At 43.8% G+C, this 26158-nt stretch overlaps 1 protein-coding gene across 2 annotated transcripts in view; it reads left to right on the top strand.

The window, feature by feature from the left end:
- Positions 1-26158, top strand: part of ERN1 (endoplasmic reticulum to nucleus signaling 1) — a 673099-nt gene that overhangs the window by 372422 nt on the left and 274519 nt on the right. For both annotated transcript variants that reach the window (XM_086930909.1, XM_086930908.1), the window contains exons 6-8: positions 3322-3444; positions 23777-23878; positions 25202-25463. In XM_086930909.1, coding sequence (XP_086787035.1) covers positions 3322-3444; positions 23777-23878; positions 25202-25463 — 487 coding nt within the window. The remainder of the gene's footprint in view (positions 1-3321; positions 3445-23776; positions 23879-25201; positions 25464-26158) is intronic.

The raw sequence follows: 26158 nt of genomic DNA, 5'->3' as shown, positions 1-26158 counted from the left end.
TTTTTATTACCACCGTTTTCCATGCAGTGTATGGTCTGCCCCCACATCCTTTCCCTCTCCATTGTTGTTCTTCCCTCCCCCATAGTTCCCTTGTGTTGTTCCCTTCCATGCCCTCCTCTCATTGTCTGTTTCTGTTCCCTCCCTCCTCCCACGCACCTCCCTGGTGTTTCCTCTCTCCCACTGCCTGCTGTCCATTGTTTGTTCCCTCCCTCCACCCCTCCCCACAATTTTTTCAGACCTATTGGACAGCAGGCCTACTGTGTAACAAGGCTTAAAGAAAAATAAAAAGCACTGACTCAGTCAGTTACTTTAAGCCAAGTTGCACAGCAGCCCACATTGACGACAAATATTGCCAATGCTTGTTTAATTTATCATTGCCCCGTCTTGCTTCATCCCCTTCTTTCTTCTGTTGTTCCACCCTTCTCTCCTCTGCTCTTACACCTTCTTTTGTTTTACTCATTAATTGCTTTTCATTATCTCTGTCAGAATGTTATCTATGCCTCTCCCTCCAGATGTTCTTTCGGAAACATAATTGAATTTTTGGTGAAGTGCACACTGGAAAGCAAAGGCAGGCACAGGGACATTCAAGTAGCACATGCTTTCACGAGCTGTGATTCAAACCCACATCTTTCAGCTCTGATGTCTGCAACATAGCCTTTATGTCACATCTCTTCCCCAGATCTTCATTACCCTTAAGGGGGACTAATACAAACCAACAGCCTTCGCCTTCAATGAACCAGTTGTGAAACCTTTATAAATTCACAGTAAGCGACCCAGAAAGGATGAATCTTCTATTTGTTACAAGGGCCAGGTGTTTCTTTGTTGATAATTGGGTTCTGAAAAACCCTGCATTTCCACAAAGGCAGCTTAAGATAATTTCCCACCAAAGACATTTCCACAGTTCGAGCAAAGTAATGTTTTTTTTAATTTAATATTTGCTTCCGCATTGTGCTGTTTTAAAGAATTACAAAATGTTTAAGCAGCAAATGGTCACCTAACAGGATCGTTATTTATATTTTTACATAAGTGCTTCCTTGTTAGTTGAACAATTAATTAATTTCGTATTTTCGCCAGGACCGTCGGGGACTTTTTTCATAACTAGATTTAGTACTTATTTTGCCTGGTGGGTTTCAGCTTCTATCTACACAAGCTATTGGCAGACGCCTCCTTGACAACCAAAGTACCTGACTTTATTCAAAGGGACAACTAACAATAATCAATCAGGCCCTGCTTTGGCGCCCTTTTATTCTACTCGGGTGTTGCAGGCAGGCCAGGCCATAATAAACCAAGGGAAAGTGCACTGTCTTTGTAATCTGTGCCTTGTCCGGGAGCCCCAGACATGAACTATTGTTTTGGCCGACTTAGTCCCAGACCTTCATAGAAGCTGGCACTCATGCCCGGGCAGGTAACGAAGAAGCTGGTGCGCTTCCCCCGATGCTGTCCATAGTAGGTCAGGCCGATTGCTGCCAGCATAAGGGTTTGAGATGCCAGGCAGAGGCACACTGAAGCATGGAGGCATCACTAGTCTCTTGCAGTAGTTAATAACTGGCAGGCGACTCAGTATGTCATTTTGTTGTTACAGGCCCATTCTGATGCCAGAAGGTACCTCTAATACTAAAATAAAGAATCGGAGTTGATAAGCTACTTAAGCCCCCCCCCCCCCACATTATAATTGTAAAAACATTTTGCAGCAGAGCCCCAGGGCCTGAAAAGCGTATCGCCTATGAACAACTTGCTGTTTTTCCCTCCTCTGCTGGCTTTGCTTCAAATTCAACTCAGAGCCCTCTCAGTTTGCAAATTGTGGAGACTTTAGTTCATCCCGATGCCAGGACGCAAGCATTTGATTTTTGTTTTGAATTGCAGGCGGTTTTCATAATATCAAATTATGATGGAAAGAGTCCTAGAGCGTTGACGTTGAGTTGCAGGTCAGACGGTGTGGGAGCAGCTTGTGTGGTGTTCTCTTCTGTATTGGATAATTGGGGTGACGGACCGAACCATGGAGACTGTGGTGCAGAATATTAAGGGTGTGCCAATCCGCACTAAAGTGTAATTCCTTTTATTTATGGAGCGCATTGATTTTCAAGATGCTTTTGTTATTTAATTTTACAGTTGTATTTTGTACGCTTTTTGAGGTGCATGATAAGATTTTGAGGGAAGTTGAAGTATAGTAAGTTGGCCAGTCTAATATTTTGTTAATAATAGCTCCTAATGGTTGCCAATATGTTTCATCAGTTTATAGTATAAATGTTGATTTTTGCCGAATTAGAATTTTTAAAGGTACAATTCTTTAGGAAGTGTGGACTAGCCTAAACTGTGCACTTTGATGTGCATTTCGACCTTCCTACATCAAAGAACATGGCTTAATGACACCAAAAGCAAGAGGATCTTTGGCACAAGCCTTTGACCGGAAATTGGGATGAGAAAACTGGAAGCTATTTGAAAAGTCTGAAAGGCTGGAGATGTTCTCTCATTCTCCATACTTTGAAGCGAGCTGCAGCTTCGGATTTCCAGACATCATTGTGCTTGGAGTTGGTTCCCTGAAACTCGTGTGCATTTTATTTAATCCTAGTCTTTTTTCTTGTGTCTGGGTAAAGAGCCTAAGGCTATCTCCTCCATAGTGTACCTACATTGCCTGTTGCCTCTTCTAGCAGCTGCACAAACTGTAGGTCACAGTTGCATTCTGATACTGCTAAAGAATATCCCCTTTCCATTTTATGCCTCCAACAAGTGTATATTAATCTACACATGTTTGTTGTGTGTAGACACGAATGTAGCTGCAAGAGTATTGGTATTCAAATGGGGTTAAATAGTCTCCATAACAACCTTTCTCCCACAAATCCTTCCAGTCATAAGGGGGTTTGAACAGATGTAGAGTTTCGGTTCCGTCCCACCATCTCTAGAGGGAATAATACCTCCAAGACATCCCTTCCCCTCTCCCTTTGTCCCAAAACTGATCTAGAAGAAAGACCAGCAGCCACGTAATGCCCTTCATCCATGCTACAAACTAGAAAGTGGGATTAACTCCTGAAACCCTTATGGGATTGGGGCAGAAGCTCAACAAGCCTCTGCCTATGAAGTACTGCTTGTGCCAAATTTTCACATGCTGAGTGTACCGGAGCTGCAGCTTGCCATCGCTGTTTTTCACTTTGACAGATTGCAAGTACTGACCCTTGAGCGAAATCATTGTAACTCAACTAGTGATATTATCTAATGCTTTCCTGCAGTTGATGGTTTCACCAAAATATGTTTTGTATATAAAAGAATGTGTGGAGGATACATGTTCGGATACAATTGAATTTGCATTCCCATCTCTTCTGATAGGTAAAAAGCAGGATATATGGTATGTGGTCGATACTATGACTGGGGTAAAACAGCAGACCTTGACTTCCTCATCAGCGGAAAGCCTCTGTCCATCAACATCTCTCTTGTATCTTGGACGAACAGGTAAAGGCAGCTTGATGTTGTGACTTTTTCTGTATTATGATTGGTCTGATATCGCTCAGTATTACTAACCTTTTCTTTTAAAGTACTGTATATAAACTTAGATGCCCATAAAATGGGTCAGTGCTGAGAAAAGCATTATTTGTGAACTTTGAAGTCGTTTTATCTTGAAACTATTGAATTTGGCTCACACTAATACTGTATGGGATACATTTAAAGCTTGTTTTCGTGGGGAAGTTCTTAGTTATAATTTGTATCAACAAAAGAAACTAAGCAGGAATTATGTCAATATTATGAGGTGTTGCGACAGGCTGCAAGGGCACTAATGACCGGGATTATGATGCAGGAGGATGACATTTTAGCACTAGAAAACAGGGTAGCTAAAAACCATTTTTTAGGGTTTTAGAACTTGGAGAATACAAGGAAATACTAAGTATTCAATCAGCAAAATCATGAGTATGGGGAAACCATTGGCAGACGCTTGGCGATGCGGTTACACATGAAGGATTCTGCACAAAACATTCAAGCCCTAAAGGATCAGAATGGGTCCCTTCATCCACATAAGATACTTTCTATTTTCCATCAGTTCTATACTGATTTATACCAAGCAAGTCTGAGGAATATCCCTGGACTAACTTTAAGGCAACAAGTTATGTGGTAGTATCACTATGAACACAAGTTATCCATGCACGTGCTCTTAGGAAACAGGCCAAAACTAAAATATAATGTTTACACTGTTTTATTAGAATATATTCAAATTATTTCATATTAAAATTTCAGAAGAAACAAATATTCTGAAAACATACATTATGCAGACATCTTTTACATTCAAATAAAATACATTAAAATAAAATACATAAAGGTTTCTTATCAATACATAAAAAAACACCTAGTGCATTACATACATTTCACATAGCAGTAATTTTCAATTAAAAAAGTTGAATTTTATAAAAAAACAACCAGAACACCCCTTACACTGAAATGGTTCGAAGGATATTTCTATCAATTCATGAGATCCAATAGCCTTGAGCACTTTTTATATTTCTACCAGAGTTTATAGATCGACATATTACTGGTATCCTTTAGGCTTTACTTGGATTCTTTTGTTAATCAATGCGTCGACGCGTTTTGGTGTAGGTACCGTGGATAAGGTTACACCTTCCTCAGGACAAATTAAAAAAGGGGTCCTCAATTTCATATGTTAGGAATCCGTCTAAATGTTTTGGTAACTCCGGCGTGATCTTTTGTGTCTCACCCGATGCCATCTAATGTCTCACCATTGTATCAGGTATAGTTTCTGTTTCAATGTCTTGGTTCTTATCACAGGAGATATTCGTTACGGCGTCTCGTATGCCCAAGCTCCCCAGTTATAGGGTCTGGCGCCTCTTCATTCAAGTGTAGTTTCTTTTTTATCTCAAATATGCTTTTTCTTAAAGGGTCTTTAAATCTAATTTCCTCTTTGGTGTAGATTAGGTTTATGTTAACGATTCCCTCTCCTTTTCGGTATTCAAATCTTTTTTCTTTTTATTTAGATGTGCCGATATCTATTTCCTTCTATCGTCTGTGCCATTTGCTGTTTATAGAGGTTTCATCTGGAAACGGAGGTTGTATAGTACGTTCCTCAGCGCGGTTCTAGAACTGGATATGTTCTTCCAAACGGCCGCTGTTGTCTTAATTTCGTGTCCTTCTCGCCGGTTGATTTATATATACAGCAGGGTGGACTAGCTGGGGAAGAAAGTGTATTTTTACAGGAGCAAATTGCTTGCTTAGACCCGGTGATTTCGGAACAACTGGATACACAGATTACCATGGTGGAATTAGAAGAAGCTATACATACCTTAGCTTTAGGGAAAGCTGCGGGCTCTGATAGGATCCCTGGGGAAGTGTATAGACTTTTTTTTCATCAAATAAAGGATGAGATGTTGAAAGTGTGTTTGGCAGAACAAATAGGCCAGCCCCCGAAATCATGGGTAGAAGCCAGTTTTGTCGTTTTCTGTAAAAAAAGGTAAGGACCCGGAGTTAGTTGGTTCTTTTCAACCGATTTCGTTTTTAAATTGTGATAGGAAGATCTGCTAAAAAATTCTAGCAAATAGGTTATCTAAAGTAATCACGCCGTTAGTCTCCTTAAATCAACACAGGTTTATACCACAGCGTGGAACGACCACGCATGTATATAAAGTAATAACACTATTTGATGTGGCATGCTCAGAACAGAAGGGCTTAGGCTTGATCTTATTAGACGCCGAGAAAGCCTTTGACCGTGTTGAATTAGATTATCTTTGGAAATTAATGCATCAGTGTGAATTTGGTAGACGATTTATTACAGCTACTTTATATTACACCGACTGCAAAAATCTCAGCTATGGGTCTTTGCTCCGAGGCAATGCCAATTTTTTGGGGTACGAGACAAGGTTGCCCCTGCTTTCCCCTTTTATTTGCCCTTTATATAACAGCTGGCACGTAACTCTTGCATTCCTCCCTTTTTGGTACATAATTATCAATTCTCTGTATTCACTTATGCGGACGATATCGCTGTCACTACGACTGGTCCAGCTTTGGCAATAGTAGAGAGAGAACGCCTAGGGGCCGCTTTTGGACACATTTCTGGATGCAAGCTGAATGTAGCTAAAACTCAAATCTTGTGTTGAGATAAAATTGTGTGGACAGATATTTGAGTTCTGAAGGAGGTCACTTAAGTATTTTGATTTGCGCTTCCATGACTGAGGTGATGGATGTGAACTGGAAAACATTATGACAGAGTGTAAGGGAGTCATTGGATAAATGGGAGCGTCTGCATTTTACACTAATTGGGCGTAGTAATATTATAAAAATGAATATTTTACCCAAGGTCTTATATTTGTTTCGGTCGGTGCCACTGGAAGTAACAAATGTAAGGTTACAACCTCTTCAATCGATGTGTGGCAAGTTTATATGGAGTCCTGGCAGGCCTAGACGCGCTATGCGTTTTATGACGCTTCCACTTCATAGAGGGGGTTTAGCCATACCGGATTTTGCATTATATTTTTACACATGTTTTTTGCTGAAAATGCGAGTTATGCTAACAGGGGAGGGTGCTACAGATAATGCCTCTGCCCCACAATTTTTGAAATACTTTTGGGCCCAATAGCAAGACAAGTTTATTCAGTGAAATTGATGGTAGTTATTTCAAACGCACCCGGTTTAAGGTTTTACACAGTGCGTATAAAGTATGGAAATTTTTTTTAAAAAACTGGAATCTGTGGGAACAATTTCACATTATACCCCCTTAAATGTTGCTAAGATTTTACCTTCTATATTTGGTGATATTATAGTTGTTGCTTGGAGAATGAAAGGCATTGTTAAGCTAGGGGATTTTTACTCTTCTGGGGGGGTCTGTAATTTTTTTGATGAACTTGTTAAACAATTTGATCTACCTAAATTACAGTTTTTTAAATTCTTACAGATTTAGGATTTTTTTATCTTGTACAAGACCTAATATCGAACTTCATTCCATCACATAACTGGTTAGACGACAGGAGAGAATTGGTGTACTGTCTCAGTTATTATTGTCATTTAAACCAGATGATCTGGAAAAATATATGTCAAATGGTCCATGATATTGGGAGAACAAAGCATATTCATGGAGAACATTAAGTGTTCTAGGGATATATTAATGTCAGCCAACCTGAAGGTACAATGCTTTAAAACAATATTTGATTTATATTATACTCCCGCACAAATGTCTAAATGGGGAGCTGGGTTTGACGGTAAATGTTTTCAGTGTGTGGAGGATAATACAGATAGTTTGCTTATCTTTTTTAGTTCTAAATTATTTAGATTTATTTTGGACATAGAGACATTTTTGTCTTATGTTATGAACTGTCGGCTGACAATTACTCCTGTTACTATGTTACTGGGTATGCTTCCATCTAATAGCCAAGCTATTACATTACATAAGCATAGACAATTGATATTTTTTTCAATGACTGTAGCCCACCTTTGCATTGCTACTGAGTGGCTGCAGAAAGATCCTCCTGCATTTGAGTATTGGCGGGCAAGAATGTTTAATTTTTATAAATTAGAAAGGAGTTTATTTGCTGCAAAAGGAACTAAAAAACGACAGATTGGTATTAATATCTGGGGATCGTTCCGGGATTATTTTGAACTTTAAATATATTATATGTAATGTGAGCTTGGATTTTGATTGTTTTCTCCCAAAACATGTATATGTTTTCCTTTGCTGCTGTATAGATGATAATAATAAAAAAAAAGAAACTATTGTCTATGAAAGTGGACATTTGATCCTATGTTATAGTGGTCTTGAGTGATAGGGTTGAATCTTTTTCCGGAGAATTATTGTTAAAATACTCAAGCTCGTTGCTCCTGCTAGCCATTCTCTCCACGAATTTCCAAGGTAAAGAAGCGAACTCTCTCTTTGAAGAGATGCACACAGAATATTCAAGTTTTGATTTGCAGGAAATCTGTTTTTAAAGGTCTAGAGAATAGTAATATAAGTAGTTGCTCGTGGAGCTTGTGAGAAGAACACAACTAAACACTGGATAAAAAGTCCCTCTCTGCTGCTTTAGTTGAAAGGATAAAAGGGCTACTAAATAAAAGTTCATAATACCAATTGTGTTGAAAATCAATGGAAAATAGAAAAGTTGCTCAAATTGGTCAGTTTTCTTTGAGAGGCCCGACCAGGACCTAGGCAGTGGAGAAGTGTGGCTCAGGGGTTAGAGGCGGCAGACCTGGAGCTTGAGTTCGGCCCGGGACCAGGGTTCAATTCTCCGCCTCGGCGGGTCTTGGGCTCAAAAATTCCACGGACTCGTTAATTCTCGCTCCGGTGCCTTCTCGACTCACGGGTTCACACTCTGCGACTCTGGGCAATAGCTTGCTTAATCTCCACAACGGCCCCTCGCGGCGGGATGCCTGGCTTTCACCTTGTGGATACCCTGCCAGGGTATCTCACAGGGGAATACCAGGACGGGTTCCCTAAGCAAGCGCTGAGATGCCCCAGGGTAAGTCGTGCGCTATATAAAACTCATTCATTTCATCTCAAGTGGCTGATTTGTAACCGCACATTTTTGACTTAAAGTTGATTGGTCAGAAAAAACCTACCTGGTGGCTGTTTAAAACCAGAGCTCCAGTAGGGTTGTATTTCGAATTCATGTGCTCTTGGTGAATCTCAAACATTTATTTGCAAAAGGACTGATTTAGACAAGAAGACTAAATTAACACAGTTGATGAACTGGCTTATGGTCCAATGCAAAGGAGCAAACAAAGGATTTTCAATCAGATTTGCATTTTTTAGAGATTATTTTAATTCCAGTTCTTCACGGATGAGTACTGAGGCCTTAGTTTATTTTGGAGAACAGATCCATTCCCAACTTGTGGTGGTCTGAGATTTCTGGTACTGGAATATACTCTTTTGGCACAGGACATTTCTAGCCATCAGCACTACAGGCTCTCAGCAAGCAACATAAACAATAGGCAAAGATCTCAGTTGTTCTGTGGATCCGTTCAAGTAACTGTCTCTCCCATTACTTGAAAGCAAACCCTTTCGACCTGGGCTTAGGCCATAGTTAGGTCTGTACCTGCCAGTTCACATCCAGTAGGCAGCAGAGTTTCTTCTCGGTATAACATGCAGTCACTTCTTTCGACCTTAGTATGTTCTTGTTCCCAAGTTTGACGTGTGAAACATTAGCTGGTAATGTACAATCTAGTTTGGTTAATGTAATATCTAGTCTACAGTGCAAACTCCAAATGACATAATTCCAGAGTGTGACTTTTGGTAATGAACCTTTCCCAGAGTCTGTTGCAGGTAAGTATCCAGCATGGAGCTTTTTCTCATCGGGAAGGGGCTCTAGTCTGTGCACCAACTCAACACTTTTTAGATCCTCTCCGTTCAAAGCCATCATAATGCATTCTGGTAGTACTTTGGAAAAAGCTTCTATAAAGCTTATTAGCGTGACAGTAGTTAAGATGTGGGGATAGCAGTGCCGAAAGGCAACACATACTAGCCAGGCCACCTCGTCCCACTTATCTCCTGTTTTTCTTAATCCCTCTGAGGACTTTACCAAGGTAAAGGGTCATTTGGAGGTATGAAGCAGCCCTACTTTCCAACTTAAGAAAAGTAAATATTGGTTAAAAAGTTAATCCTTTTCTATTTCTGATATATCGAAAGGTAATACAAATAGCCAACATCTATCTTTACATTTGTGCTTTTCAAGCACCATTTCAAATGTTGGTACTCCTAACCTCCAACTCGACAAAATAGGAATGTGCTGCAAAATTAATAATTCAGAGAAATAAGAGCTAACAGGCCAGACTGCTTTGTCTGTGCAGTCCACAGAGCAAAATTCATTTGTTACGTAATATCTTATTTCACATCCCACAAAACGCACAAATCTATAATGTGTAAAGTAGCTATATAATCCAGGATTCATCTGCATTGAGAATGAAGAACCCTTGGGTCTGATGCCTGTTCACAAGACTCAGTCTGCAGAGTAAAATGAACTTAGATACAAACGAGAACTACGATCTATTGTACAGAGTGAATGTCACACAAAATTGCCACATTTTAAAACAAAAATGGGGCTATCATGTTTTTTCTGATGGATACTCTATCTACATGCAGTTTGCTCACTGTATGAATATCCCCCACTGGATCCAGAAACGTTGCATTCACTCACCTGTGTTGGTAGGTAGTACTGGCTCCATCCTGGCGCAGCAAGCAGCAATAGTTTGACGCCACTGGAGCCAAATAGTGCCAGCTCAGCACCTTGACATCGGTTTCCATTGAATGGCCTTTCAACATTGCTCCTGAGCCACTCTTCCTAAGACTTCGCACAGATACATTTCTATTTTTGCTGTGCTAGGAATGTCTCTCTCACATAAAAATCAGGTTGTAAGCTGTGCTGCTCCTGACATTAACAGATGTCAATTTGAGACCTCACAACTTCTGCTTTTGTTGGTTTTGGAGCCTAAGCATGACTCCAAGTGGTGCAACAAGTACTTCATTATGCACATCAAAGCGTTGAGGAGCGGGAAGCTTGGAACAGGTTTTTGGTCGCCTGGCTGCTTCCAGTGCCTACCACCTTCCCAGCCTCAAAGGAGTTTCCAGTGCCGGATGTTGATATGGAGCAGTTCCTACATTCCATTATGGCATTGTTTTGGATTGGTGCGGTTTCCTCTGGCGTGCATGCGACCCCGTTGGGGACCCCCTTGAGTTTAGCCTCTGGACTGGGACACCTGCAGTGGGATTTCACTCAGTGACTGTCTACCCCAGTTCTGTGTCACAAAGCACGCTGTGATACTGAAACGACCCCAACACCCCCCAGTACTCTGACAAAGGTTCCTGCTCCTCTATCCCGCCAGTACCAGTTCAGACATCGCCAGTGCAGATTTCTGTGCTTCCACCAAAGCCAGCTCCACCTTATGGCCATTGCTGCAGTCAAAATCCTTCCTCATGCGATTTAGAAGGGAGGGGCAGCACATTGTGGAAGATGCCAGGTATATGGAAAGTACCCAGTCTGGTCCTGCGTCGAAAACAAATTTGGCAAACACTGGTGGCCGGATTATACTCTTGTACAATCTGAATCCCCCAAATAACTTTCCATCGTGGTGGTGACATCGGTGGCACAGCCAACTTGCTCCCTGCTGCTGACTCAGTCACCTCAGAGTACTTGGCAAAGATGTCAGTGGTCTGGACACATCCCCAGAAGTATGGTTAGGGGCCACCACACCTGGAGGTAGCCTCATTCAATGTTGGTCTGAGGAAGATGGATAAAGTGTTGAAACTGCTGCTTCCAACAGTGGAGCACCGTCAAATTTTTGACGGAAATATTTCAGTCCTCTTCAGTGGCAGCCACCAGATGGAATCTAAAATGTTGAAAGCCATGAGCAAAAAGATGTTTTCAGCCAGTAGTGTAGACTAAGATCCATGAATACCACTAGGCACATGCACTATGGGTGGAACCAAATCTGACTCGTCCCCTAACAAACTCCCTTGCAGAGGTTGAGAAGGATTTAAAGGACGCTTCTCTCCCGATCTGAATACACGACTGCAAGCGATGGATTGAGTAGACAGGGCCCTGGTGTCGTGCAGAAGGCCTGTTTGGCTGCATTCTATGTTTTTTTCTCTCTCTGTATAAGCTGGCCTGATGAATATCGCTTTTCATAGTTTGCTCCTTTTTGGAGAAAATGCTGTTTTTGCCCTGGAACGCTTAAAGACCACAACAGCAACTGTAAGTCGACCTGGCATATCCAGGCCATGATTTTCACAGGCACACAAAGACGTTTTCGGAGGTACTTAAGGCTACTTCCTTTTCTTCAGCGCGAATGACTGCCCATCCAACTGCCTAACCATCTTAGCTTCCTTGGTGCTGATATTGGCACAATTCAATGTATCAATGTCCTGAACAAGGTGGCTGCACAGAAATATGAAGATTGATTAAAAGATGTTGCGACCTGCAACAAGCAGAGTTATGCTGCTTTTTATCAGCCAGGGCAACACCCAAGTAGCTAGAGCTCGCTGTGGACTTACTGGAGCACTATGGCAGCCTTATAGTAGACGGATTCATTCTATAGTTTCTGGGTGTTATCTTTAATTCTAGGTTTATATAATAGGTTCTGATGCTTTGCTCTGTATTTGACTGCTAATTAAAAAGTAGCAATATATTGGGGATGGGATTTTTCCTTTTCCCTTTTTGCACTAGGATGGTGCTAGAATTGGGCGAATAAGTAGCAGGGTGACCTTAATGCGAACACTGGCATGTTGAATTTTGATGAGACTGCCACAGTGTGTTTTAAAGTTATTTTATAAAGATAAAAAAATGTATCCATTCACTCTTCCCTAACATTGTTAGCTATCCAGGATAATAAACGACCCATTATCACTTTGCAGGACTCTTCTGGTTCTTCCCATAGTTCTACCCCCGTAGACATAAGGGAACAATGAAGACAATTAATGTCTATCCCTCCACCTTTTAACAAATGTAATATATTCTTCCCTGTTGGGGAGTATGAACATTCTGCCACTTGAAATACACCCTCAGTCTGCTTTTATTGGATGGATTATTGCAGAGTTCCTGATAACGCAATAAACATAATGCACATTCCCATCGTCCAGATGCGCACTAGGAAACGACCATCACTCTTATCACCAAGTGTATTTGATGTAGTTACCCAGCTTGTGGCACCTCAACATCACGAGCCTGACCCTTTGCCATAACTGAGGGTACAATTTGCTAGTATCTTGAACTACAAGCAAAAGTACTTTGAAATGTTGTGGGCCATAAACTTTTAATGAGTTGAGCGCTTCACGATAGTGGGCATTCATCTACCAAGGCGACTAGATTGAGGCCTCTGTTGTCCACACACATCGTGATTTCTGTAGTAGCTCTTGCCCTGAGTACCCCACCGATCATCCAAGTCTGCTTCCTCAACATGCTGCCCAAAACCTCTGCCCCTTTCAGCAACCGAGTACCTATAAAATCTCTGTTATGATGCCCAGGCAGCAAGATGAGGAAGAGCAGCTGCGTGAAGCTGGGGTCCTGACACTCTTTCCATTTCTCTATTCACATCTCACTTTCTGTCCATTCCCGTAGTTTATATAGAAACCCTGCCACCATTCAATAACTTCATCTTGGCTGTATTTCAAGCCCACCTGAGCTTCACCTCTTCATAATATGTGGAATTGAACGAGCTTCCCTTTTCTACATGAAATACAAGGCGCAAAAAATAAGTCTCCCTTGATTTTTAAAAACTTCATTTTATTATTTTTGTTTTGACATTTTTGGGATGAAATCTGTTCCCTTGCCTTATCATTCCAGGCTACCAATAGAACTGCATGGTTTGGATACCCAAAAGGCTTTTCCATGTAGACCCCTCTCCGCCCCCGTCAGTGACAGCATGCTTGTGAGCTAGACCCAGTTTTGAAACAATTACTTCTGCCCACCTTTGGTCTTTATAGATTACTTTGTCAAAGTCTGTATTCTTTGGTTAGTTGAAGACCACTTCAGTATGTAATGAGTAGGTTTAGCATGAAAGCAGTCCTACTTATGAGGCAAAGTTACAGTTTGTGCAATCGCAACAAACTCACACCGTTTTAAGACCCCGTTCCTCGCATAATGAAATAAGGAAAAGTCAGGTAGAAGCAAGTTTGGTATTTCTGCTTTGAAAGTCTATGATGTGAAACAGTAGGATTTCACAAATGTAGTACATAATCCATTGTGAGTTCCCATAACAGTAAAGCACACAAGTATTTTCTTTGAAGAATGGCAGGCCATAGGTGGATGGCAAGGTGAAGGGAGCCTTAAGCACTTTAGGTGGTATCTTAACCCCTTCCACGCTCATGACGAGCTGGGCTCGTCATGGCGTAGCCTCCTCGCACGCTGATGACGAGCCCAGCTCGTCATGTAAAGTGCGATTCCCAAAAATCTCAGCATACGAGCAGAATAATGGTAGCGCGCATGAGGTTAAGGAAGTACTTGCCCTCAGTAACCTTCTCTGGACTCCACATGGACTGCTTAAAGTATTTTGGTGGATCAGGCAGCCCAGATTACTGGAAAGGTCTGGCTGCTGCCAGCATAGCATATGTAGGCTTACGGAAGACTTCCACGTGAGATAGCTCCATGGGTTTTTATTGTTCAACCAGTAGTGGAGTCTGAATACTGTTCAGTTAACTGAGAATCTTTTCCCCCATTGTGCATCAGACTTTATTTGGAGACAACCTGGCTGAGTAGGATTTTTCTTCATTGGTGAAATAAATGTAGTAGTATGCGGATTTACCACGCTTGAAGTATTTCTTGTAAGCAGCAGCAAAGCCAAGAGGTTTGAGTTTTTTGCTTTAACAATGTCTTTTAGCCATGCTGTAGGGTAGGGTGGAGTTGCATGGTGTAGAATGGCGGAAAGTGGAGAGTAGCATGGATTGCTGCAGAGTGGAATGGCATAGAGTACAGTGGGGTGGAGTGGCATAGAGAAGACTGGAGTGGGGTAAACTGAAGTGGCGCAGATAGAGGGGGGTGGCCTTCAGAATAGAGGTGTAGAGTGGCGCACAGAGTAGCAAAGCGTAGAGTGGCATGGCGCAGAGTAAAGTAGCATGGAGTGGTGCAGAGTAGAGTGGGGTAGAGTAGAATGATGTTAAGTGGCATGTAGTGCAGTGGCCTAGAAGAATACAGTCAAAGATCTCCATCAGAGCCTCAGTTACACTTTATACAGGGTATCTTTATCTGAAGAGTTGCCACTCTCATGGGTTTTGTCAGTGTTTTGCAGAGGCATTGCAATGGAGAGCACTATATTTTGGACGAAGTGGAAGAATGAAGAATGCATCGGAAACAATGTTTTACTCAAATGATTTGAGGTGCAAGAAATGTTTACACAAGATAGTACAAGGGTATGTGTGTTTTGTGTCACAACAACGGACCTACTCACTGTCTAGATGAGCTGGTTATTGGGGAGGGTGTTGGGAGCGAAAATAAGCAACATGGAAGTGAGAAATATTATAACCTACATGGACGGGAAATGGGAGACGGAAAACATAAGCACTCGTATTCAGAGCATTAACACTCCCTCACACCTTCCCTCCAAAAAAGTAGCTCCTAAACAGGAGCCATTGGAAGGCAAAACACGAGACAAGAATATGAACAGCTTCTCATGTGTAAAAGGAGAGATCAGTTTGCAGATGTGGGCCTGTGGTAGAGATGCCACCTGCATCATGCAAAATAAAGTTCTATGCTTCGCAGGGTCCATATAAAAATAAAATACATATTGCACTATTAACATTCAAAAGCCAGATCGTATTAAAAAAACACAGCACCATGCTGACAGGATCTTAGGAACTGGCCAAAAAATCAAAAGAAAAGCAGTCTGTCAATTGAGTCCTTGCTGCAGGACAAGATAGGGTACATTTTTTTTTTTTTGGCGGGCCTTATATACCTTAGCGGTTTCAATGGCAAGCGTAAATAAGGTTAAACAATAACTTAGCGTGGTGATAAGGTGTAACTCATAAACTATAGATGATGGTCTCAGGAAAACCTAAACACAGCTTCTCCAAGTCAGATGTGGTGCCATTTTCGACTAGTCACTTTTTGACACTGTGCTTCAGTTCCCTGTGCTCAACAACTAATAGCACTTAAAGGAGGGCATTTTATAAAACTTCAAAAGCACAATTTTAGAGTGTGCAAGCTTTATGTATTTTAAAAACGTACTCGCCAGTCTGGGTACCTCAGTAGCCTCAGTGTCCCATCTACCACTGAGTTTAATTGGTTGTCCTCCCTCCAGCATTCTCCGGATTTCACTGCACTAACTGGCAGGCTGGCATTAGCACAAGTTGCCGGGTTGCTGAAGGGTAGCGGTGGTGACAGTGGTCTCCACAAGTCTGAATCAGGACACATGACAGACTTAACAGGAGAGGGAAGGTGAGTACGGACAGGGCAATACAATTGTCAAAGGACCGTCATTGGTGGCGCTTTTATGGTTGTCAGCCTTACCACGTTGGTGCTGGGCTGGGGACTGCACATGCTCAAATGTAAGACTAGCTGAGTGACACTGAATCCAGAAGTTTTACACACTGACAAATTAAAGCCCAAAAAAAGCCCTCAGGAGGAAGTCTCAAAGTTGTACACACCTGACAACGGCATGGCCACGCCAACCTGCCTCCCAAAAATCAAGACACCTAAGTCTCAGCTGTTGATTAGGCTGTGTGCGCTGCCTCTGTTTACAAAGTCTACGCACCCAATATGGCGGCCGGGAGTAGGAAGAGAGTTCCCAGGACCAGCGCCATCGCACGTTGAGGCAGTCATGCCTAAGAGTCCATCAGGGTGAGAGCTGCAAAAAAACTGCCAGTACCAACTGGACCCGAATGAAAATACAGACTACAGCCCACCTCATGCACAGAGAATGTACCATGGACAAGGCTAGAAAAATTCACTTGCCTGCCCGCTATGGCAAAGCACATTTAATCAGGATGAGCTATTTTTAGGGCCAACTCGCCCTTTCTGGTGAGTAGGAGGACAACCTGACTTTTGACCTCTGTTTCTGATAGAGGACAAGTTAACAAGATGTAACGGCATCTGTATTGCTCACAAAACGAGTGAGCATAAAGGTGGCTTTAAATCATGTTATCTTGTCACATTAGCTTGGCTTTCAGAGACCAAGGTTAAGCACATTACAGTTAGGTTGAGTGGGTTTTTCAAGTTACTAGACCTGCAGGTTAGTAACATTTTTATGATCTTTCGAGCCCTGACTGAGAAGGACACGTAGCATGCAGCTCACACAAAAATCAATATGGCCCCACTAATCGGGGCAAATGCACTGCCTTGCCCCTTGTCAAGCATGAAAAAGGACTAGAACTGTGCCTCACATGCATAAGGCGAGGGATGAGTATGGTCCTGACTCCAGGAATTTCAGTCCGCACTCGACGCTTGAGTTGACTTGCAGACCTGTGATCTTTTTACCCTACGAGTTAGCTGCCGCCATTTTGAGTATGTGCAGGCAGGAGAGAACAGATGAAGCAGCCAAAGAGCGCGAGTATGAACAAAGAGCAACATCTCCGTGTCCATGCACCTGCTTTGTAGCCAACCAGCAGGTAGCTGAGGGAAACCAGGATTACAGCCCTGTTTTGAAGACTGAGGTTAGATCTACTAAACATGTGTTTAATCTCTCATGCAGCACACCTGAGGAAAGTGTCCAATATTGAGTGGCTAGACGACCCAACATAATTTTCTTCTTTAAATCACGTAGGGGTAGGGAGACCCAGCAATGGTATATTGGGGGCATAGGTAGTTGTATGCACAGTATATTTCAGGGTTATTTTCCATTAGGTGAGAGCAACTTTAAGTAACAGTGGAGCTAACGAGGGGGGTTTGTTCCCCCGGGGAACAGTAATTTGGGTAGTAAGCCCTGGGTGATCATTCGAGGTGTGTAGGCTAGTTCTTGCAAAACACGGCCAGCTAATCAGTACAAAAGCCATTGTAGTTGGCGCGCCAGACAGTAAGTCTTCGTCTGGTGTCCCCATACCTCCATTGTCTGACAGTAGCAGTGATTTTGCTAAGCTAATACGCCTACGGCCATTGCCCTAGATTAAGTCTGTCAAGAATGTGTTCAACATTTTAAAATATTGCATTGAGACCACAACTTGCAAAGCAGTGAAATTATGTAGCAAGCGCGTGAGCATTACTATTTTGGATATAGCAATGTGCCCAGTGACGGAGAGGGGGGATGTCAAGAAAGATACCTGGGGGTGTAATGAGTATAGCGCTTTGTGTAGATTCCTGTCTGACAGATTTTTTGACATACTGTATACTTCAATCCCTAAGTATTTAAAAGTGTTCTATGGGTGTGCCATCTAAGTTGCCCTGGAGTAAAGTGTATCTGCCATTTATATTTATACGTGCCATCTGACATCAACCCATCTGTTGAGAGTGGGCCTGCCTCAAGAAGTGTAGTCGCTGCAACCTTAATTAACTTATCTCCAAATGTAATGGATGTGGTCTGGTGATTATCTCCAATTAAAATAGCATGGTATTTATCTACATTTACCGCGCCCCCAGAAATGTGTTCAAATAATGAGAAGGTTTGGGCTACTGTATGTAAATTGACCCGGAGGTTTTTTGGCAAAAAGAATTAGGTCATCCATGTAGCCTGACCGTGCATGGACTGTTGGGCCAATGGGGAAACCCTTATCTTGGGCGCTGAAGGGCAGACTTTGCCCCAAAGGTTGTAACGCTAATACGAACAGTATAGGGGATAGCAGACATATGTCTCCTGCTCCTGTGTATCGAGTAAGCTTTGGATATGTGGGCTCCAGTAAATGCCCTTGCAGTAGAGGAGGGGTATAGTAGAGTAGAGTAACCCATCGGAGAAAGTTGGGTGGAATACCAAATCGACGAAGAACATCTAGCATGTAATCCCAACTCTGTGTCAAAAGCTTGAGGAAGGCATCCTTTATCCCAGCCAGAGTGGTAACATGCATCATCGTTGGTATGTTAATCTCAAGAATAGGGACCAATGGGGGATGTCTTTGAGAACTGAGCGAGTAATTGCCTGACTTATCAGCTTCTGCATGCGATTTCTGAGTATAGGATTGATGGTCAATGAGAGGCAGTCAGTCTAATAGTTCTGCATACTCTCTCTGTGCTCTTTGGAGTTCTGGTCTCGTCCATTGCCGCAGACTGTTCCTGTGCACCCAATCCAGCTTCAACCTGCATCAGTTAATGACTCACCGTCTGTTATGTTTCCACTACTGTGCTGATCGATGTCCCCCTGACCACCACCTTGAATGCCTTCGTCTCGATCAGGGGTGAGGAGGCTGTTAGTGTTTATCTGTGAAGTAATTGTACATGCTGCTGGCAATAGTGTCTCAGAACACTCCATCCTTTAGGAGCATGGGGTCGAATCGACACATCCCCTCCTGTTGTATGTGGAATAGCTAAATTTTTAAAACAGTTTTGGCTTATTCGTTGCAAGAGACTGTCAGTAGCGGTTTAATCCTTTTTAGATAAATTATTACGGGCATTTTTTTGTCCCTTTTATTCTTTTTAATATGAATTTACACTGACTTCTTAAAATGATGTATTTTTGTACAATGCTAATGTTTGTATTATACATGTGCTTATAAGATATCTTGCATATCGAATAAAAGCTTATGACTGACACTGGTGCCAGAATCCGACCCCAGGTCAAGGTTACTTTCACCAGGTTATGATCCGAGAGTGTCTTTCCGAGGTAGGTGGTGTGAGTTAACTGGAGTAGGAGTGCATTGGTGCATAACACCTTTGGTGCTCATGATGGCTCCTGGCTGACAGCCCCCCTCCCCCAACCCGCACCGGTGAAGGGGATAATATTCGGTCAAGTCATGTATGCAGTTCATGTGGCGAGGAATAGTATGAATATTCGTGCATGCTTCTGTTCGACTTCACCAAGCATCTCAAAATGTCCATCCCTAGGTCCAGGCTGGAAGGGCCTTAGCCTATCGGACTGAGGCCATGCCCAGTAGTAGGGGAGTGAGTGAGTGAGGGGGAGGGGGGGGCCGGGGGGGGGGGGGTCCACCTCAACATCTTAACACAGCATTAAAGTCCCCTCCTAAAATCTATGGGCGCCTTTTCCAGTCAGCCAGTAATGTGTTAATTTGTGTTAGGAATACTTCTTGATCTGTATTTGGTGCGTAAATGCATCCCAGTACTATGGGTGTGCCATCTAAGTTGCCCTGGAGTAAAGTGTATCTGCCATTTATATTTATATGTGCCATCTGACATCAACCCATCTGTTGAGCGTGGACCTGCCTCAAGAAGTGTAGTCGCTGTTAGGATCCCTGCTCGTCGGCCCTCCAGTACTTGGTCCTGTGTCTGCGTCATTTCACTCTTGCCTTGATGTGGCATGGCCGGTCTCCTCCTCATGTTCTCTTCTCTTGGTGTGCATGGGGGGGCGTCGCTACACTGAGCGAAGGATAGGTTTGGGCAAGTGTCCCCTATCCATGCCTATGTAGTGTCTGGGGTTTCAAAGTAATTGCCTTCGTGAGCATGAATAATCTTAGGCAGGGCAGGGTATAACAAGGCATACTTGATGTTAAGTGTCCTTAGTTGTTTTTTTATTTCCTGGTATGAGGCCGCCGGCGTTGGGCCGTAAGTGTGTAGTCCAGAAACAGGGAGATGCAGGTATTTTCGTAGGTTAGAGGTAAATGTTCTTGGGGGAAGCTTAGAATTGTATCTCGATCTGTATAGTTGAGGATACGGGCCACCATTGGATGTGGTGCTGCACCCGGAATCGATTTACTGTTTGAGACTCTGTGTGCCCTCTCCATGCAGAACATCTCAGTAAAACCCTCCAGGGCCACCACCTCACTCATCCAGGTTTCGATAAATTGAGTGGCATTTGAGCCCTCGCTATTGTTTGGTAGACTGGCTCTCTGCACATTGTTGCTGCGGGAGTGCATTTCTGCATCCTCCACCCAGTTTTGTAGGATGGTCACCTGATGTTGGAGTTGTGCAACCATGTCGGTGTGTTTTTTCTGCCATGGTGTGATTTCGGCCAATGCGATTGAATTGTCTTTGACGGTGTCTGTGAGTTTCTTTGGTCCGCCTTGAGGAGACTGCGATCCATGGTGAGGGCCCCCAGTTGTTGCTCTAAGGCTGCTCGAGACCCCCGGATTTCCTTCAGTATTATATCAAGTTTGTCTAGTGGTGGATCCATCGCAGTGTTAGGCACATAGTCCTCTGCAAGTGTTGCAGATGAGCTCTCTGACCTGCTGGGCTGCAAACACTTAGGGTTAGTAGGATCAATCTCTATACCTCTTGTGCGGCCCCATTTCGACAACGCGCTTCTCATTCAGGTGACGGCAGTAAGTCCCAGATAATGCATCTGGATTCAACAATGTGCAGTATTTAGTCCACTTATCTAATATGTCTTCCCCTGATCAGTACCCCAGTCTCTGGATCCCAGTGAGCCGTGACTAGCCAGATAGTGCAGCACTGGGTCCCTGCCTTATCAAGTCACTCTGTCCGTAATGCTAATGTGTGGTGACTGTGTGGGCATCTAATCCTGGACTATGGGTTCTTCGACATGCCCCATGATGAGTCCATCTCAGGGGTCACCTGACGCTGCGTTAAGTTCAGCGCAGCTATCTGCCAAGAAGGTCACCTTTCCAGTGCCTTACTTCTGGTCAACAAGAAAGTTGAGGCAGGCTAGTGCGGGAGCATCATATGTTCCAGATGTTATCACGTCTTTTCTCGGATGCACTGGGGCACATGGGCACGTGTTTCAGTCTTGATTGGTGGTGAAGGACAGTGTCTCCCCGCCAGCTCACCTCTTCTGTTTATGTAAGGTATAGTGAGATCAGTTAAAAGGCGTCTCACCTCGTAGTTCCGTCGTGCAGCGTGTGCGGCAGTGTATAGTTTGAGGGCGATCAAAGCAGCAGCAACCATCAGTGTTGTATGTACCGCAGGCACCGGCCTAGAGGCGCAGGTGGTCACAGTCCGCAGAGGCCCAACCCGCTCTGCAAGGCGTTCAGTTACTACAGCACACTCCGATGCTGCCCGGGACAGGCCCCGGCCATGCACACCTGGCAGTGAATGGAAGGATCCAGCCCAGAGCCTGTCTATTGTGTCAAATCATTGGGCCCAGGCCAAGCGACACGGAGCCCTGTAAAGAAGGTAATTGTAATCCAAACAGATATCAGGCAGAAACAGGAGATTTTCCAAAGGAAGTTTTATTCCAGATTTGGTTGAGCATCAACACGGGAGTGCTACCGCCTTCCAGTAAGTTCAACAGCTTATACACATTTACAACAGCTGTGGCTCCAACTGGAAGATACCTCACGAGGGATGCATCTTCAAACATAAACATGTTTGAAGATACACTCCTCCTCGAGGAATCAGCTGGTGGAACATTAGAGCGTGCCAGCTGGTTGAATCATGTAGCGTGCTTCAGAATGTAAACAAATAATAAAACATAGAAGAAAGACTATACCTTACAAGCCCACTCCGTAGCCTCCGTCCAGTCACGAGCCCCAATCGCTGGCCTGTATCTGAATCCAGCTTCAGCCCCAACAGGGCCTGGCCGGTGTATAGGCAGACGGCTGCTGCTGCGCAGGCCGCCCTCCTGGCTGTCAGCTGTCAACACAGCGATCCGGCTCAGCAGGCTGCCTCCTGTTGCACCGTCCTCCACCCAGGCAGGGCACGGATATCCATACACCGTGTGAAGGAGGCACTGGCCACACCACGGAGACACTCGTTCCAAGGGCTATAATCGTATTGTGCCAATCATTGGGGCGAGGTGCTGCATCAGCATACACTCTGGGTGGATGGCCACTACACTCGAAGGATTCCTCAGGATTTTGAGGCCCAGGAGCTCTTTCTCAATGCTTCCGCCATCTTTGTCGGTAAGCCACGCCCCCTCCTCTGTTTGTTATTGTCATTCACATTTTTCATCCACCCACTTAAGCTTACAGCATGAGGTGTAGTGACGTAGTGAGTCTGTACAAATCAGCCATTGGCTAACTTCACTGTGAATGATTGTTAGGAGCACATCCACACACATTGGTTCCATCACATGGCAAGTAGTTCTATAACATGTGTGTTTCTTGAGACCTCAAAAATATTTTTGCTTTTAGCCAAAGTTTCCTCCTACCTTGATGAGGGCCCAACAGAATCCCCTGCAATAAAGTTTTGCAAAAACAATGACAAAATAAAAGAAGCGTACATTAGAAGCCTGGCTGCCACAGCCAGACTTATTTACTTTGCCCATGCTTGTTTTATGCTGGAAAGTAAATGTTGGGTGCCATTATGTAAATGTAAATGTATTTGAGCTTATATAGCGCACAGCTACCCGCAGTGGGTGTCCCGGCGCTTGCTTAGGGAACCCGTCCTGGTATTCCCCTGTGAGATAGCCCCGGCAGGGTATCCACAAGGTGAAAGCCAGGCATCCCGCCGCGAGGGGCCGTTGGGGAGATTAAGCAAGCTATTGCCCAGAGTCGCAGAGTGTGAACCCGTGAGTCGAGAAGGCACCGGAGCGAGAGTTATCGAGTCAGTGGAATTTTTAGCCCAAGACCCGCCGAGCCGGGAAATGAACCCTGGTCCAGGGCCGATCTCAGCTTCCGGGTCTGCCGCCTCTAACCCCTGAGCCACACTTCTCCACTATCCACTTATCCTCTGCTTTCAGCGTTAAGTCATTGGTAGCTGTGAGGTTGCTTTTGAGGTCGAGCCTGGGCAGTGCATGCGTTGCTCTGTGACGAATGCTGTATTGAGGTTGTGACTTGAGGCTCCGCCCACTCACGTTATTCATTGGCTCGTGTTTTTGTCCATTGTAAACTGCAGTAATCCCTCCTTAGTACTGCCTTGCCTTATTTTGTAACCTCCCATAGTGACCCCCCTGTTACGTGTGTTGTTGCTTGGTAGGCTTGTATTACAGCCTCCGATCACTAGTCTCTCAAACAGCTTTGGCTAATAATATTAGTTATATTTTTTTTCTGGTCTGCTGCTTGGTACTTTTCATAGATGTCTTTGGATACCACAACAGGTCGAGCAGCTTGGTTTTCTTCCACAGTCATAGGAGGTGCAGTGTAGTGGTACTAACCTACTTCTAGGCAGCGCCTGGCCTGTGACCGCTTCAGTGGCGCCTTGCTGCTAACCTTGTAATCCTTATTGTACTGGTACTGGCTTCTTCCCATGCAGGTGTCCTCTTGTGGGGGTTAGCCATGTTTGTCTTTTCCAGTGCGTCGGCCATGTTGCGGTCATCTTGCTCAGGGTGATATTTTCATGCTGACTGGAGCTCATGAAATGGTGCATGAATATGGACAATAATCATACAGTTTGATGAACGTTGTGGAAAAAGCTAACCTGTGAGATGTTGTTGTCCACAGAGTACACCATCACCATGTATGACACCAAGAACAAAGAGCTGCGCTGGAACGCCACCTACTTTGATTATGCGGCGACGCTGCCCGATGAGAGTACAGAATACAGTAAGTAAGACATGAGAATGTAGTGAAGGCTCTTACCCAGAGTGAGCAGCGTTAAATATGAAGGATTCAAGTAACATACATACATACATGCATCGCAGTACCTGCGAACAGTGCAGATTAAGTAACTATCCAGGCACTTGAATGGGTTGGAAGTCAAACAGGGGGTTGGGCAGTGTTCTGCTCAGCATTTCTGCTCAGATTTTTGTTTCTGATAAGGTGGTTGTCTAGACATGGACGGTTTCCTCATATAATGACCTTGTACCACACTCTACTACAGTTGTGGCTTCAGGCGTGCTCATTTTGTGGGCAGTGATCCTGCGATTTACTTTCAATGGTGAGATTCAATTTTTGTTTGAGGAACCATTGTCTTAATCAAATGATCCCTGTAAGAATCTGGCATTAAAATCATGTCTAATGCAAGTTAAATTAGCAGTACATGCTTATCACGATCTGTACCCTCATACACAGGGCATGGGAGTCATGTAGACCATCTGAATGGTCCTCCCTCAACGGCTGGGAGGGAAGCGCACTACTATATGTCAACATAGGAAATAGTTATCTTACGTTCTTAGAGTATGCAACCCTTTAAATCTCAACATTGAAGGGATATTATCTGAGCCCGGAAGGCGCTGTGTGGAATGTGTCCTGGTAATGCTAGGTTTTTGATCTGACGAGAATTAGCTCTACCTTAAGCCTTTTCTAATTAGAGGGTCAGTGATCTCGCAGCTCGTTAACTATAGGTATAATCTGAGCATGCAGTGCTACTGGAAAGGGCAGCACGCCTCCGCCATCCCTGTGTCATTACGAGACACACCCACAATCTTTGACATTAGGGGCCATCTTGAGAATGCAGTCTCTTCTGCTTCACTCCACTCATTGGCAGTTTGAGTTGGAGATGCATATGAAGTGGGTGTCTGCTTATTAGCAGCTTGTTCCTACATGCTCCCAAGCTTAGCCAATACATTAATGCATTAAATGAACCACTGCACCACAACTCCCTCTGAAGCCCCGTATTCTGCCCTGGGCTTGCATACATTGCTCCTCACTATAAATAGCATCCTTTGATTGCTCGTGGTCTCATGCTTTACTCTCAAACCAATCTCCGTGTGATTCTCCCAACTTGTATCTCCTCCAGACCGGCACCAACCTATCCTTGGTCTTCTGCAGCTGAACATGCATGACTTACTTTTTTCACAGTCTTGTTACAATCTGAAATGGAACCGGTTTGCAATGCAATGATACTTAATGCACTGAGCTCTGCAATGACCTACATTCACACCGAAATGTGGCACATTGAATGTAATGTCTCTGTTTGTGTCCTAGAAATGTCACACTTTGTGTCCAATGGTGATGGCCTGGTAGTGACCGTGGACAGCGAGTCCGGAGACGTCCTGTGGATTCAGAACTATGCTTCCCCGGTAGTTGCTTTGTACATCTGGCAGCGAGAAGGCTTGAGGAAAGTATTGCACACCAACGTCGCGGTTGAGACTCTTCGCTATCTAACCTTTATGTCTGGAGAAGTTGGCCGCATAACCAAGTGGAAATATCCCTTCCCGAAAGAGACCAAGGCTAAGAGCAAGTTAACGTGAGTATTGGCGCTGCATGATTCTGAGGGCCCTTGGCGCTCTGCTCACTGGCTGCCCTAGCACTGTTCTTTGAAATGCTTCAGAGTTATGCGAAAGTGTTAGCAAAGCCATTGGAGCACTCTGGGGGTCCACTGGATTAAAAGTGTGTTTAGGTTACATTTTCAATTCGGGCTGACTTTCTCGAAGTTTAAGTAGTTTAAAAGAATGCTTGAACACCTGTGAAAAAACCTGTTTGCAGTGACAGTAAACGTAGATTGATGGCATGAGGCTAAGTAGGGGTTGCCCAATTAATCCAATTGCTGGAAACAAAATCGGCCTTCATGTTAAACCTGAACGATTTTCAGTCAACATAACTTTAGTTCACGTCAGTGGAACAATGTTTTAGGTGCTATCCTCCCAAACCATATTTCTCCTTCCTCAGGCAGTGTTGAAAGTGATGAAAACTAAATGCATCAAAACTAGCATTTCCCAAACAGTGGGTTGTGATTAAGCCGATTTCTAGTGGCTTGTGAAAGAGCAATGAATAGGGATGCCTTTACATCTTTTATTTATCTTGTCATATTTGCTGTACGTCAGTGGAAGTGCAGAGGTCGAATGTCAGGCCATGTCTTCTGCCAAATTGCTGCTTATTCTTTTAACATGAGGAATGGGGTTTAGATTTCCTTCTCTGACTGCGAAATGAGAGGAGCCTTTA

This window comes from Lissotriton vulgaris, chromosome 7 (genome assembly GCF_964263255.1).
Source record: "Lissotriton vulgaris chromosome 7, aLisVul1.2, whole genome shotgun sequence".
NCBI classification, from domain to species: domain Eukaryota; kingdom Metazoa; phylum Chordata; class Amphibia; order Caudata; family Salamandridae; genus Lissotriton; species Lissotriton vulgaris.
The sequence above is the reverse complement of the archived record's forward strand: the minus strand, read 5'-3'. Positions and strand labels throughout refer to the sequence as shown.